The following is a 15,215-nucleotide window of genomic DNA, read 5'->3' as shown; positions in this document are numbered from 1 at the left end:
AAATCCCCGCCCCAGAAAACGCACCAGGCACGTTCTGTAAGAGATTTATTGTTCCTCTCGGCTCAGCACCTTCGGGAGTCAATGTTCTGGCCACGTAGTGCTGTCAGTGTCAGTGACTTGTCCTCGTAACAGATGGTCGGGAGATCCTTTCTCATGCCTCCGCCCCTGCCCTGATTTGTCTGTTTAGGTGTGTGACCCTTGGCCCAGCCACTGAGGAAATGGCCCAAGCCAGGCCTGGGGGCTGTGGACAAAGCCCAGAATGCTTTTTCAGAGCACCTTTTCTTCAGCGTTGGAGTTTTAGGTGTGTAAAATGCATACCATTTAAATTAAGTTCAACAAGATCAGCTCAAGTGCTTAAGGGCTAACCTGTTTTTTCTGCACTTTTCTTGAGAGCAGGAGGAAAGGTAGGGCTCAAAACTTACTCTACTGCACACTCAACCTAGCCCCCTCATTTTGTGCAACTCCACTCACACCTGGCTAGCCCAAACACAGCTCCAAGCTAACAGTGGCAAATAAGAGATACACATAGGGGGGAAAGCAAGATTGAGGACACACAGTTCCAGGGGCTCCTGAACTCCTTAAGCTTAAAATGTGGCTGCCATTCCCGGCCCATTTCTCCCACAGGAGTAGTGGTGAAACGATGGAAACTAGTCCTTCCTCCCCAAGGCTCACACTAGGGTCCCATTCTTGCTGTCATAGCAGGATGTGGCCTGGGGAAAGGACAGGGTTGCATACTCTGTTGCATTTTCTGATTGCAGGTGCTTCAACTCCTTGGCAGAGCGTGGCTGGTTACGGCCACACACTTGAATGACTGCGTAATGTAAGCTGCTCTCCTCTGACCTGAGGCCTTGGTTCCTCTCCTGAGACACACGGTGCTCCAATACCCGTTCATGTGTATGTCCTGTCGTATCATGGCCCTGTGAGGAATGGACAGCACTAAGAGAGATTCTTGGCTTGGTTTGATCCCTCACCTTCAATGCTGGGTCAGTTAAACTGATGTCCCTTCACTTTGCTCCTTTAGGAGGTCAGAGGAGGATGGGCACAATAAGCAAATTCTATAGACGACTAAGATGTATCTGTTTCAGAGTGAAAAAGTCAAGTCCTGGCTTCCCAGGTCTGAGCAGCCCTTGAGAGGGGCAGAGGCCTGTCATTACCTTTGTGCCACTCTGCTTGTGCTGTTGCTGCTGCTTCAGTGTCCGTCTCGGTTGACTCCCTGAGAGGAGGAAATCCGACTTAAATCCATTCTCTCTTCCATGTCTCTACTGAGGTTGCCTTCTTTAAATATCTATTATGGTGGGTTTCTAACTCATTTCCCTACATCTGTTCTCACCTCTTTCATTTCTATCATTCCCACATGCTAGCCCTGCCCATAATATCTTCTGGCCCATTTTTCACCAGTTCCTGACAAGTTCAACAAATGCATGTTGAGAACCCACTAGGTTCCAGGCTCTGTGCCACATTGTGGGAATAAAAGAATGAGTAGGCTGTTTCCTCTACCTCAGGGAGCTTACAATCTACTAGGGAAGACAAATAAGTACACAGACCATTACAGTGCAACGTGGTAAGTGCTCAGCCACCAGACAGTTGGTCGCTTGAAATCAAGTCATCCTCTTCTCTTTCTTTCTTTTTTCTGCATAAGATAATTCCATTGCCTAAAATAGTCTCTCCTCCCCTGCTCCTCTTCCAATGTGTGAACTTGCTATTATTTCTTCAACATTGCTATTTCCTCCCATTCTCCCAGGGCAGGAATATGGATCTATTATGACATTCGTAGATGGTATTACAATTACTTGTTTACATATCTATCTCTCAAAGTTGATTTTCCACTCTCTTAGGGCCCAGACAGTGTGCCCTTCCTCTTGTGCCTCCTTGGGATTCTTCAGCGCCTCACATACAATATAAGTGCTCAGTAAATTTTTGCTGGATGAATGAAAGAATGAGCAACCACTCTGAGATAATAGAAAGGATGAGACCCAAAGTTTCAAAGATGGTCTTGAACCCAGTAACATAAAGATTCTCTGTGGTGCACTGTCTCTCTTCATCCCTTCCAACACTACTATCTTCCATCCTTATGCTCTTTTCCAAAGACACTGCTTCTATTATCTTCTCTAATTGGTTCCCCCACCCCACCCCACCCAGTCCCTCTCCTCGCCCCAGTTACCCATTTTCTTTTTCCTCTGGAAAATTGATGGGCAGCTCCTGTGAAAGGAAAAACAGATCACCCATGTGTAGGAGTCTCTGTCTTCTCTCCTTCACCATTTGCTCTGTGGCCTCCTTAATATTCTGGAATGATCTTCCCTCACCTCCTTCTAACATAGAGTCACCCTGAGCCAGCCCCAAAGCTTTTATCAAGGGTACCACACCTCTCCCAAAGGGATGGTTCTGGAAGGCGAAGTGGTACAACTGACATAGCCAAGCCTGAAATACAGACTCAGGAAAGCAGGCATTACATGCCAGAGATGTAGCTGAGTTGAGTGCTATTCTGGGATTGTCTAACAGGCTAATTCCAGCAGAGGGTAAGGGAAACCTGCCAAATAATGGGATATTCCTGGATTCAGAGACCCTCTTGCTTCTGCCTCACTGCCTTTTATGGGGTCTCTGCCAATCTAGGATTCTCATTCCAGGAGTCACAGAAGCTGCCACAACCAGTGCTCACTAGTTAGGGCTCCTCAAAGCCCTTTCCTAACAGGTGACCTGCCTCCCTGCTTCCATGTCCTGTTTTTAATTAACAGAGCAAGTGAGAGATGTTTAACCTTTAAGGCCCACAGCACAGGAAGCTCTGAATTTGGTGAGTGACTCAGCTACCCTGCCCTCGCTGCAGGACAGACCTCTTATACTCATTTCTGAGTCTCTGTGGTCCCCAGTGGAGCCAGTGTGTCTATGTGATTGTCAACTGTTTGATGGCCAGAGAAACACTTGTCTGAGGAAATAGGCTGAATAGCTTGGAGCTTACTCAGTGCTTTTCCTTGCTAGTATATTTCCAACTCTCACCAGAGCCAACCTTATTTGTCTGACTTCTGTCTCCCCAAGGAAGTTTCCTTCTTTTGCTACTTAAAAAGAGAGGAAAACTTCTAAATCTTGTCCATTTTACTACTGTGGCAAAACCAGGATTTTCCCACACATATCTGGCAGAGGTTTGCATTTTGATTTGATTTTGGGTTTTTTGTTTTTTTTTTACCAAAAGGTTATTTTATTTTTTATTTTTTTAAATGTTTTTTATTGATTATATTGTTACAACAGTTCCAATTTTCTCCCCCTTGCTCCCCTCCACCCAGCACCCCCCTCCCCCAGCAATCCCCCCCAAGTCCATACCCCTGATTTTGGGTTTTAATGTAGCTTGCTGAGTTGACAGCAGTTAAGAGTCACCATCTGAACTCTACAGGTGGTCCAGAAGAAAAACTTTGAAACTACTTCTGGGTCTTTCTGCTTCCTCTTCTGCCTCTTTAGTTCTTCCTTGCATTTACTATTGCCTAGTTGGAGCCTTATCCTAGCCACTAATTCCCTGCCTATTGTCACTATTGTCTTCCTACTTACCTTTACTTAAATGGATTAATGGATAATATTAATTCTAAAATAACATAGACTTGGGTGACCCAATTTTAGTAAATGGAGCCTGCACCCAAGTTGGATATTGCACAATGCCTGGACACAACCCAAATGGAATATTCAGTTACTTATAGGTGATACGACTTCATTTTTAGCTTAAAATTAAGGAAATTAAATGGGCACTCTGCCATATTGGCAATAACAGTAAAAATTGGTGCAATCTTTGCAGAATGCAATTGGCAATAAGTATAAAAAACCTTAAACAAATGTGTATACCCTTTGATGTAGCAATTCCATGTCCTAAGAAATAATAAGACAGGTGCAGATATGGATACTCGTTGTAGCATTATTTACAATTGCAAAAAATAAACACAGGAAAAATCCTAAATGCCCAACATTGGGAACTGACTGAATAAATGACATCTCTAATCAATGGAACATTACACATCCATTCAAGAAAGATGTTAGAACACCTAATAGCATCAGAAATTTTACTCTTTATTAAGTTAACAAAATGATAATAATATATGTTTTGGGATAAAAATGATGCACATAGGCATTTTAAAAGGATTACAAATGTTCCTGTCAGAAATCCTACCATTTGCAACAACATGGATGGAACTAGACAGTAAAATGCTTAGCAAAAAAAAGCCAGGGAACGAAAGACAAATACTATATGATATCATCTAATACAGGAAACTAATGAACAACACAAACAAACGAGCAAAATTGAACCAGAAGCATGTGAACAAGGAGCAGACTAACAGTGACAAGGGGGGAGGGGGCAAGGAGAGAAGCGGGGTAAGAAGGAGAAGGAAGGGTCTAGTCAAGGAGCTAATATAAATGACCCATGGACATGGACAACGGGGTGGGGACTGACTGTGGGAAAAGGGGTGGGGGGGTGGGAGGAAGCAATGGGGGAAAAAGTGGGACAACTGTAATAGAAAAACAATTTTTTAAAAAAGAATGTAGTAGGAAAAGGTTTACTAAATGGTTATTCAATTTTCTAACTGTAAGATTATAATAAAATGTTAACATGTTAAAAAAAAAAGTTCCTGTCATTTCTGGGTGCTTACATTTATGCTCTTATTTTCTGCTCCTTGGTATTTTCCAAATATTCTACAGTGAATATGTATTACTTTGTAATCAGAAAAAGTTAATGTTTTAAAATAAAAATCTCTTTAATTATCATAGTATCTTTAACTCTCTAGCTGTTTATTGAGATGATAAGAAGTAGAAGGAAATAATATTTACCCAATCCTACTAATGTTTTAAGAGGAAAAAATATACAGGATGGGGCAAAAGTTGATTTATAGTTGTTTGTATGAAAAATAATACAATAATTAATAAAAAATAATACAAGAATAAACTTACATACAACTGTAAACCTACTTTTGCTCTACCCTGTATTTTGATTAGAATATCTGGTGTAGTGTTTCTAGCCAGGATCTAAAGTCAGACTGATGCTATCAGACTAGCTGTGTGACTTCCAGCAAATTTTTAACTTCATTAGGTTTCCATTTTTTTAATCAATAAAATGAGGATGATAATAGAACCAAAACCTCATGGGATTATTTTAAGAATTAAATAAAATAATAAATTTAAACTACTCAGCTAGCTGCCTGGCATATAACGAACGTCAGTCAAACCTGACTACTAAGACTACCACCATCAGAGGGAAAAACCAAAAACAAAGAACGTGAAGACTTGGGAAGAAAGGAAGTGAAAGAAGCTGTTACACTCCCTTATTTAGAAGCTTTTATATGTTTCTAGATTTCCTCTCTCTATAGGACATCTCAGAGTTTAAAAAGTGTTTTTTTTTTTCAATTCTGACATTATCAGGAAAAACATATTACTGTTCCCATTTTACAGATGGATCAACTAAGGCCCTAAAACTTTGTTACTCAAGAAGGCAGAGACCAAATTTCCTATTATTACTATGTATTCTGCATCTGTCACTATGCCTGGTACATATAGGCGTTGAATAAAATACTTATTTAATAAATTAACGAGTAGTAGGAATAGGACCTCAATTTACTGACTGCAAATCATATGCCCTTTTCAATGTACCTCACCTATCTTTCTAAGTATAATGATACTTTAACAAGATATCCTCAACACTGTCCCAAGCTTGGAATGGTATAGCTAAGACAACACTAGTTGTCTGAAACCAGGTCTAGGGGTTTTAGAGTAATGACTACTCTGGGAAAGAACAATAAAGACATTATAATTAATTTACGATGAGGCTTTCTCATGTCCTCTGCTCTTCAGACTGGTAATCTAAACAACACAGGTCATGTAATCTACATTTCTATACTATATATATGAGAAAAAAGAACAGGATTTGCCTAAAGTCACACAGCAAATAAGTGTGAAAGTCATATTCAAATATACCATGGATAGTCTCCTTCGTCTGACTTCTGCCCTGTTAAATAAGCATTTCTCCAATGTTGATTTGCTTGATTTGGGAGGCAGTATTACGCAGTGGTTAAAAGCATGGGCTCTGAAGTCAGACAGATCTAGCTGGAATCTTGGTTTACTTGCTTACTAGCCACGTGACCTCAGACAACTGCTCTGAGCCTCAGCTTCTGGGCTGTAAAAACACGAGGAAGAGTAAGGCCACTTCCCTCATAGAATTGTTGGGAAAATTAAATGAGAGTGTAAAGTGGCTGGAATAGTAAGCCATCAAATGTTACAATTATCATCATCATCAGGGGAAGAAGGGAAGGGACAGACGGGAAAGGAGATGGAGAGGAGAACAAAGAGAAACAATGACAATTCACCATTCCAGCCCTCCTCTGGGCATTCTACTGACAGCTGGCTTGGCTGTGTTTTCTGAAGTTACCTAAAAGGAGTGAGCACAGCAGGAGGTGCTGTTCTGGTGGTGGCACAGGGAGGTGCCAGGCAGAGGAAGGTGCTGTGGGAAGTTGGCAATTATCTGTAGGCTTTATCTTATTCTCAAGGCCTCCACATCCTCCCACACAGATGTTACCCTGTCCCCTTAACCCCTACTCACCAGCTTTTCCCACAGCAGAGCCGGTTTCCCATGGCGCTGTCTCTCCGAGAAAGCCCAGCTGTTTTTCTACCTAAAGAGGCTTGAGCATTTCCTGGTTCCTGGTTTAGCTTTCAGTAGCAGCTCGCAGGGAGTCTTTGTAAGTGTCAGATTTCAACCCAGCAGGTTGGACTTTGGAAGCCACCTGCTGGAATGATTCCCAGATGACTACTCCCAGCCAAAGGATAGAGAAATACACACAGGCTCCAGGTGAGAACTATCTCACCTTGGGGATTTGGAGCTGCTTTGATGAAGCCAAGGGCTTTGAGCTTCAAGCTTCAGGGATTCCTTAGGAATTGTGTCTACAGGACATCACACTGTCATGGAAATATATCCTCTATAATGGAGTAAAGAGTTTTACCTTATGTTTCCCAGCACTACTCAGCTTTAATTGAATTTCACTTTCAAGATTATCAGTATCAGTGTCTCATTCTCCCTATCTAGAATCTGGGTTTGAATACTGGAGTCTCTAGGAAACTTACATTTAGGGAAATGAATTCCTTTTCTATTTCTTCTCCCTTCCTAGTGGAATTAATGTGAGCAAATCACCTTTCTCTTAGGACTGTCAAATGAAGGAGTGAACCTACTACCTATCCCCTCTCTGGTAGAAAAATCATATGACTCTATGATATGACTCAGACTTCTTAGCCGCTCACTTCCTCATTCTCATACAGAACTATAGAATTCCCACTTACAGCTCAACTCAGCTTCTCCTTTCAATGACCCAAAATTACACCCATTTCCACACTTACCAGCAACTAGGATGCAGTTGAGCAAATACCTCTGTAGAAAATATGGGCTCCAGAAGAATTTGTGAAACCCATAGGCTTGTGCCTAGTGTTCCTACCCTCATCTCTAGTGCCTGGCTCAGATGCCTGGATACTTGTGTGCTCCCCATGAGTATTCAGGGCCCACCACTGAGCCCGGCACTCCACAGAGCGTACCCTGGACTCTTCACTTCTTGCCATCTTCTTTACTTATGAAAAAAGGGGACAATAAGAGTAAAGTCTTCCAGGGTTGTGGTGAAGAATAAATGAAATAATGTATATAAACCTCTAGTCCAGGGCTTGGCACATGGAGGCGGGGCGGGGGAGGGGGGGGCTCTCGGTAAGCCCTAGCTATTGTTATTATTTCTTCTTGTTCCCAGCTAATTGTCAGAGGGTAAAGCATCTTACTCTATAACCTTGTGCTGGATCATTGCACTAGCCTCTTATTTCATGGGCCTCACCTATGCATAGGGTAGGGAGATTGTGGGGTTTGGTGACAATGGCAGAGATTTCTGTGTCTGTGCCCCTGTGTATACATACTTGGACTCCCAGAATCAGAGACCATTTTCAGTGGAGAGACCTTAGTATGAGAAAACAGAGCTTTTGGCAACTCTCTCCATCCAAAATCTGTTTTCCAACTCCTACCCAAAACAGGACAGACAGTCTAAAGACCCTTGTTTTTAGTGTCTCTAATCACCAGCTTAGACAGTGCCTCTGGTTTGTTTGGATGGCATATCCCTTTCCCTCCCAGGATCACTCTCTCTTTTGTTGCACTGTGAGAAAATTATGGCTAGAAATTTGATCTGGAGCCAGTATCAGCTTCCGGGTGTGATCTCAGCATCCCAGAGTAAGCTCGGGCTTCTGTGACACTGGGCATATCTAACTGAGGAGTTTTTCTCTAGCTATGACCTTCTCTCCCCTTTCCCACCCCATCCTCCAGACAACAGAATAGGAAGCAGCACAAACGAGGCCCTGAGATTTGGGTTTATTGAGCTCCACCCAGAACTAAACCAAAGGCTAGGACACGTCCCAAGGGACCAAACCATACACTGTGGCCCATGCACTTTTCCCTTCCCGCAAGGATGCTGCTACCTCTGGGGTGGTGGCAGCAGCTGCTGTGTCACCACAGGAGGTAGAAAGTGCTGGGTACTGGGTCTCTGGCACTCAGGGTTCAACCCCTGCTGCCTCCTCTCCTTCCTCTGTGTCAGGAGGCGCAGGGAGGAGGGAGATGTAGACCTCATTGACTTCTGTGTCCAAATGTCGGCCACCCCGAGGTGCCTCCAGGTTAAGGATGCCATCATGGGAGAGAGCAGCACGGACCCGCCAGGGGTCAACATCAGCAGGCAGGACATAGGTGCGGCAGAACTCTCGGGACACAAAGCCGTGGCGGTCCAGGCGCTGGGGGTGCCGGGCGGACACCTCCAGCAGGTTGTCCACAGTCCTCACGGTCACTTCATCTGGGGTAAAGTGGCTTACATCCAGAAACGCCTGGAACTTGCCCTCACTGAGCCTGAGCTCAGAGGCCCCTGCCCTGCTGCCCTCCCCAGCTCTGGTGGCCCGGGGCCGGACATAGTAGCCATGGTAGAGGGTGGGGGTCAGGATCTCTTCTGGCAGGAGTCCTGAGGGGCAGAGAGAGAGAAGGCAAGAGGCAGGATGAAGCAGAAACAGGGGTGAAATGAGACATGAGGACTAGGATGGGATTCAGGAAAAGTAGGGGGGGGGGCACAACGACTAGAAGGAGGCATCTGGGGAGAAGGGATTGAGAAAGGAAATGAGATGGGGATGGAGGCCAAACCAAAGCAAAACTGGGCAGACACAAGGGGAACAAGAAGACAGGGGGCAGGTGTCAGAGCACTGCGCGCATCACGTCTGCGCTGAGGTCAGTAGGAAGGAGAAAGAACCCTGCTTGGAGAAGGCGAGGGGGGGAACTGGGGCAGGAGATGTCTCGGCCCAAGGGTTCAGTTAAGCCCGGAATGGGGTGGAGGCCAGCACCGTTGGGAGGTCAGCCCAGAATTTCAGGTGGTGGGGGTGGGAGGCAAAGGAGTGGCGTCTGTGCCATACCTTCTCCGAAGCGCTGCTCACCCAGGCGGCTCGGGTTGGCAAATTCATACTCGGCGGTGGCCGGGTGGGCATGTGGCACCGAGCGGCCAGACATGGCTGCAGACGCGTATGTGGCCCTAGTCGGAGGAGCAGTGCGACCCCTCCAGCTGCCTGGAGAGCCAGGGCTCGGACGGAGGTGGGGGCGGGGTCTACACCACCCAAAATAGTGCCGAGGCTAGGGGAGGGGCGAGCAATGGGGGCCCTGAGCGCCGGCCACGAGTGTTCGTTCGGCCAGCGCCGCCTGGACCCCCGTCCCCTCCCCAGCACACGCCTCAGCTGTCGTAGGGGACCAGCGAGGACAGCTGGGGGTCCTGGCTGGGGCCCGAGCTGGGAGGGGAGGCTGGTCAGAGATCCCGGAGAGCCCCAGCTGAAACCCTCATAGTTTGCACATTTCCCACACCATTATTTGTCCTCCTTAGAGCAAAGCACACTGTTTTGTGATTTTTGTAAGGTGAAAGATGTAAGAAACTTTTCTACCCTTTTTCTGGTTTGTGGTGCGGGGTCTTGCGTCCAGATTAGTGTCAGTGTCCTCACCAGAATCCAGGTCAACCTTTAGCACCGCAAAGACGCCTGCCCCTGACATGTTGGTGATCACTGCTTTCCTCTGGGAGCCCACAAAGAGTTAATGTCTCTGGGGCCCAGCCAAGGAAGATTCCAGTTCCTGCCCAGGCCCAAGATAGTTGCTGGTCCGATTCCCCTGGCTGGCCAGGCTGGAGAGGAGGAGGGGCACACCATCCGCCTGCTTGGGATTCCTGACTGTGTCCCAGGCGGTGGGGGCCGGGGCCACTGGGTGTGGGCAGAAAGCTAGTGAAGCAAGTCCGGCGCAAGTCACTGGCCAGCTCAGACGTGTTTGTATTTCTCTTTTCTTAGCTCAGTGAGTACTGGGTATGTGTCACACTGCCAAATCCCTGATCACCAGTCTCCATCAACCGCGGTGAGCTGGGATAATAAAACCCCTGACATCATCATTCCAGAAGCTTCACAAGAGCGCATATATAAGGGGCTGGCTGTAGCTGCTGCTGGAAGGAGCTGACCAGCCAGCCGACAGCAGACTCTGGACACTCAGCAGCCACTATGGACATCGCCATCCACCATCCCTGGATCCGCCGCCCCTTCTTTCCTTTCCACTCCCCCAGCCGCCTCTTTGATCAGTTCTTCGGAGAGCACCTGCTGGAACCTGATCTCTTCCCATCTTCTACATCCCTGAGCCCCTTCTACCTTCGGCTGCCGTCATTCCTGCGGGCACCCAGCTGGATTGACACTGGGCTCTCAGAGGTAAGTCTCCCCTCTACAGGGCAGGAGAGTTTCCTGAACCTTCTGGGAACATCTCCAGCCACTTTGCTTTTCCTCTCTGTCTAAATCTGGCTACGTCGAAGTCTTGTAGACACTTGTCTACATCCTGCAGTGAAGAAAGAAGAGGTTACTAGTTTCTTTCCCTAGTGACCTGTCTTTAATGGTCCTCTGTATCCTACTTACTACATTTTTTTCCATGTGACGTGGAGATCATCTTTTATCCCCTAACTTTTAAGTAGGATGCCCCTTTCTGGTTTGGTTCATAAGGATCTACAAGGATAGAGCTACCTTCGGATTCCTTTGCTTACCATTTCTAATACCTCATACTCCAACTATTTTCTTTCTTCTAATTTCCTCTTCTATGATTTTTTGGGTTTCTTGGGGCTGTGACAGGGTACTGGCCTGGGTCCAAGCCAAAGGAAGAAGGAATGTAGGTCCAGTCAGCCCCCCATCCACTTGTCCTAAGAGAGAGAATGGGGTGAACATAGAAGGTTGATAGAAGCTGTTACAGATAACACTCTGGTTTAAAAATATCCAAGTGTGAGTAAACAGGAGCTAAGTGGGGAAGGGCTTTGGAAGGACAATTGGGGCCAGCAGAACATTCCAGATTGAGTGGGTGGGAAACTTGGCAGAGACTTGAGCAAGAAGAAGGGACCTTTGTCTCACAGACAAATGACAAGGCCAGGCGTTGGAGTCAGAAAGGCAGCAGAAGCCATACCCAGACCCATCCTTATAATTCGTCCCCTGTCTTCTTCCCTGTCTCTGTAAATGAAGTTTGGGCCTAATGACCAAGTGGTGAACCTTTGGTACCACTATGGTGGCTCCCCTGAACCAGAGAGCTATGTTTATTCCAAAAGGCATTTTTTTTTTAACCAAAAAGAGAAGGGTAAACTACCTAGAAAGAAATCAAGTCTGCAGAATGATGATACTGCGTTGGTAATCCACATTTCCATCATTTTTTCTTCTACTTATTCCTCCCATCTTGCCATTTCCAGATGCGTCTGGAGAAGGACAGATTCTCGGTCAACCTGGATGTGAAGCACTTCTCCCCAGAGGAACTCAAGGTCAAGGTGCTGGGAGATGTGATTGAGGTGCATGGCAAACATGAAGAGCGCCAGGTATGTAGCTTGTTTTCTCTTCTTTTAATTCATTCAGTGCATCCTCTGTACCAGATGCTGCCATCTGCCTCTGAGGCAGGCAACACTACATTCCTAAGCTACTGGGGTTTGGACACAGGGATATACCTGGTGATATTGTGATTGTTTTGGCCAGAGAAGTGATCTTGGTTGTGGCTTTTTGTTTGGTTTAATTGGGTTTGATTGCGTTAGATGGGATAGATGGGATGTTCACTTCCCATTTAAGCCAGTGGTTCTCAAACTTGGTCACATTAGAATCAGGAGGGGAATTTTTAAAAATTCCAGTGCTGAGACATATCTCAGACTAATTAAATCAGAATTTTTAGGGATGGGACACAGGCATCAGCATTTTTTAAAAGCTACATAGGTAATTGTAATGTATAATCAAGGTTGAGGAGCACTGATTTAGACATAGTGCTTGTTGGACACCTGCTTACTTTATATAATTACATTAACTGCATGCACTCTGAAGGCCCTTGTGTTTGGGACTTTTCAATATTCAGGAATCCTCTTCTCTTTAGCGCATCTTAACATTGAACTACTTGGTTTTCCCAAGTTTGTACTTAGCTTCTAATACTCTAGAGCCCAAGTGGAAATCTGTTGAGAACCTGTCTGGATAAATGCTTGAGATCCAGTAGGTATAAGGGTTAGGATCAACTACTCTTTGGCAGAATTCTGAAGAATGGGATAGCTTCTCATTTCTTTCTGGGAAGGTTTTTTAATGAGTTTGCTTCTTACCAATTAGTGATAACTGAGAAACTTGTGCATCAAACAGTACAGTTTGAGGCCCTCAGACTGCTTCCATTTTGTGTATGTGATTTAAGTTTGGGTCACGGTCTTCCCGGATGGAGCCTTTTTTTTTTTTTTTTTTTTTTTTTAAATAGCAGCAGGCCTTTTGGCCTGGAACACTCTGGGATGTTCCTAAAGAGTCAGGATCATTTCTGAGCTTTCTCAGGAACTTGGATCTTCAATGCTGGATGATATTCCAAATTCTCTATGCCCAACAATCATTGATCTAAACCTCCAAACATATCCATGCCTCAGGGTTTGGAGAGCTGTGAGGTTTTGCCTGTTTCAGACTTCTCAGATTCTCATTAGTAGGAGTGACCACCTAGACAACTTCATCTTAGCCCCAAACAGAACAGCTTTCTCTCATGTTGCCGTGGCATATGGTCACACCTAAGGGGAAGGAAGATGTCTGATTTCTAAACAAGTTTCTTCCTGTTCTTACCTCTCTGCCTCTTTGCTCCCTCTCTTGGATTAGGATGAACATGGTTTCATTTCCCGGGAGTTCCACAGGAAATACCGGATCCCAGCAGATGTGGACCCTCTCGCCATTACTTCATCCCTGTCATCTGATGGGGTCCTCAGTGTGAATGGACCAAGGAAACAGGCCTCTGGCCCTGAGCGCACCATTCCCATTACTCGTGAAGAGAGGCCTGCTGTCACTGCAGCCTCCAAGAAGTAGATGCCCTTTCTCTAACTGTATTTTTTAAAACAAGAAAGTTTCCCCATCAGTGAATAAAAATCTTGTGACTAGTGCTGAAGCTTATTAATGCTAAGGGCAGGCCCAGATTATTAAGCTAATAAAATGTAATTCAGCAACAGATAACTGCCTTGTGTTATTTTTTAAATGATTTTTACTTATTTATATTTAGAGAAGAGGAAGGGAGGGAGAAAGAAAGGAAGAGAAACATCGATTGATTGCCTCTCATACACACCCTGACCAGGGACTGAATCAGCAACCCACGCATGTGTCCCAACTGGGATCGAACCAGTGACCTTTCCGTTTGTGGGACAACACCCAACCAACTGAGTCACACCGGTCAGGGCTGTATTTTTGTTTTTTAATTGGACAAATACAGCAGATCCATTTAATCATCACGTTATGAATTAGGAGTGTCCAGGGATATCAGAGTCAAAATGACTGCCTCCACCACTTAGTAATGCTATAAATTTAGCAAGTCATTTAAACTTTCTGGTCTCGGGCCTCCATTTATGACATGGGGTACTGATTTGTACACTCATTGTAAGGAGTAAATTAAAGAGAAAAGCAGGTAAAGCCCTTGGCAGAGTTCAAAGAATATCAGTTCCTCTGTCTCCTCCCTCTTTGATTTTGGTTCTCAGTTTCAAGAACAAATCTGAATGAACTTTGGTTAACAATACATACAAGACCTTAGTAGGTCTCTGAAGATAATCATGTCACCAGGTAGGAGAGATAGTGCCCCCAAAGTTATTTGACATTTTCCTACTGATAAGCATTGCTTTCAGCTGATTCATAAAAGCAGTAAATAGGACTTGGGTGATTAGCGCCAAACAAGTCTCTCAAATGTAATCTCTAAAATTATCTGACAAATACCTGTTAAAACTAAGACTGGAAAATTTCCAATTCAATGACCCACTGTAAAAAAATTAACTTTTAGAATTATAATGAATAACTAGTCAATAAATGATTCTATTATTTAGCTTAAACAAAGACATAGCCTACAAAAACATCTTCATTTCACTTTTGTGAGCCTAGACAAAACTTCTGATTCAATTAATGAAAAATAGCCCTGTGTAAGTTATCTGGCATAAATGTTTTCTCCTTTTTTTCTCTACCTCTGGGCTCATTGTTCTCTACTCCTCAGTAGTTTTGTACTCACCTCCATTTCATTTTCTACATCCCTCCCCAGTTCTAAACTGGGCTTTATAATGATGAGTGGGGCTGCCATCCTACTATCATATTGGGTACTACCATGGAGCCACAGAATACTTATATAAATTTGTGATCATGACTACATCTGAATTTTCCCACCCTCATTAAGCCCCGCAGAAGTTTGATGGACAGAATTTTTCTAGATTTCTTTCACAAGTGGAAAAATCTTATCACAGACTCTTGGCTTTAAGCAATGAGCTGGGTTTTTTTCCATCTTGCAAATAAGCACTTTTAGTCCTTTTTCCATGTAGAAGTGAAGGTCTTAGCTGTCACTGTGTACTTCTAGACTTAGCAACCAATAATATGTCCATTCTCCTGAATTTTAATTTTATTTATTTAAATATTTTGTTATTTATTTTGTCCATATTGTTACTTATCTTTTATGCTTTAACAAACTCTAGCACTCTGTGTGTTAGGAACAGAGGGATTGCATCAAACATGAACTTACTGTTCTGTCTTGTCAAAATGTCTGTCCCTTATTCTTTGACCTACCACTTTCCTGAAACTATTTATGAAAGTGAAAGTTTTGCTAAATCTGACGGACACTTCTGATAATCCATTTGAGCACCCACCTCTTTCTTCTTTAAACCTCGTTCTCTTGGTTTCTGTGACCTTGTGCGAAA

General features: G+C 44.4%; 3 protein-coding genes across 4 annotated transcripts; 1 reads left to right on the top strand and 2 right to left on the bottom strand.

Annotated features, from left to right (window-relative positions):
- Window positions 1-32: 32 nt before the first annotated feature.
- CUNH11orf52 (chromosome unknown C11orf52 homolog) lies at window positions 33-6,724 on the bottom strand. Of its 2 annotated transcripts, XM_090265927.1 has the most exons (5): window positions 6,563-6,724; window positions 2,162-2,199; window positions 1,155-1,213; window positions 736-917; window positions 33-122 (listed from the first exon to the last, which is right to left on the bottom strand). In XM_090265927.1, exons 1-5 carry the CDS (start codon window positions 6,592-6,594, stop codon window positions 110-112), a joined length of 324 nt encoding a protein of 107 aa, XP_090122053.1. In that variant the 5' UTR covers window positions 6,595-6,724; the 3' UTR covers window positions 33-109. The 2 variants fall into 2 exon arrangements, with proteins under 2 accessions (XP_090122053.1, XP_090122052.1); XM_090265926.1 differs by having other exon boundaries at window positions 33-917; window positions 6,563-6,722.
- Window positions 6,725-8,328: 1,604 nt separating this feature from the next.
- HSPB2 (heat shock protein family B (small) member 2) lies at window positions 8,329-9,549 on the bottom strand. Its single transcript, XM_090265917.1, has 2 exons — window positions 9,427-9,549; window positions 8,329-8,984 (listed from the first exon to the last, which is right to left on the bottom strand). The coding sequence occupies exons 1-2, from the start codon at window positions 9,518-9,520 to the stop codon at window positions 8,530-8,532; spliced, it is 549 nt and encodes a 182-aa protein (XP_090122043.1). The 5' UTR covers window positions 9,521-9,549; the 3' UTR covers window positions 8,329-8,529.
- Window positions 9,550-10,307: 758 nt separating this feature from the next.
- On the top strand, window positions 10,308-13,506 carry CRYAB (crystallin alpha B). Its single transcript, XM_090265916.1, has 3 exons — window positions 10,308-10,740; window positions 11,754-11,876; window positions 13,159-13,506. Exons 1-3 carry the CDS (start codon window positions 10,540-10,542, stop codon window positions 13,360-13,362), a joined length of 528 nt encoding a protein of 175 aa, XP_090122042.1. The 5' UTR covers window positions 10,308-10,539; the 3' UTR covers window positions 13,363-13,506.
- The last annotated feature ends 1,709 nt before the right edge of the window (window positions 13,507-15,215 follow it).

Source organism: Furipterus horrens, unplaced genomic scaffold (genome assembly GCF_987537825.1).
Source record: "Furipterus horrens unplaced genomic scaffold, mFurHor1.1.pri manual_scaffold_2, whole genome shotgun sequence".
NCBI lineage: Eukaryota > Metazoa > Chordata > Mammalia > Chiroptera > Furipteridae > Furipterus > Furipterus horrens.
This window is presented reverse-complemented; position numbering and strand designations above follow the sequence as displayed.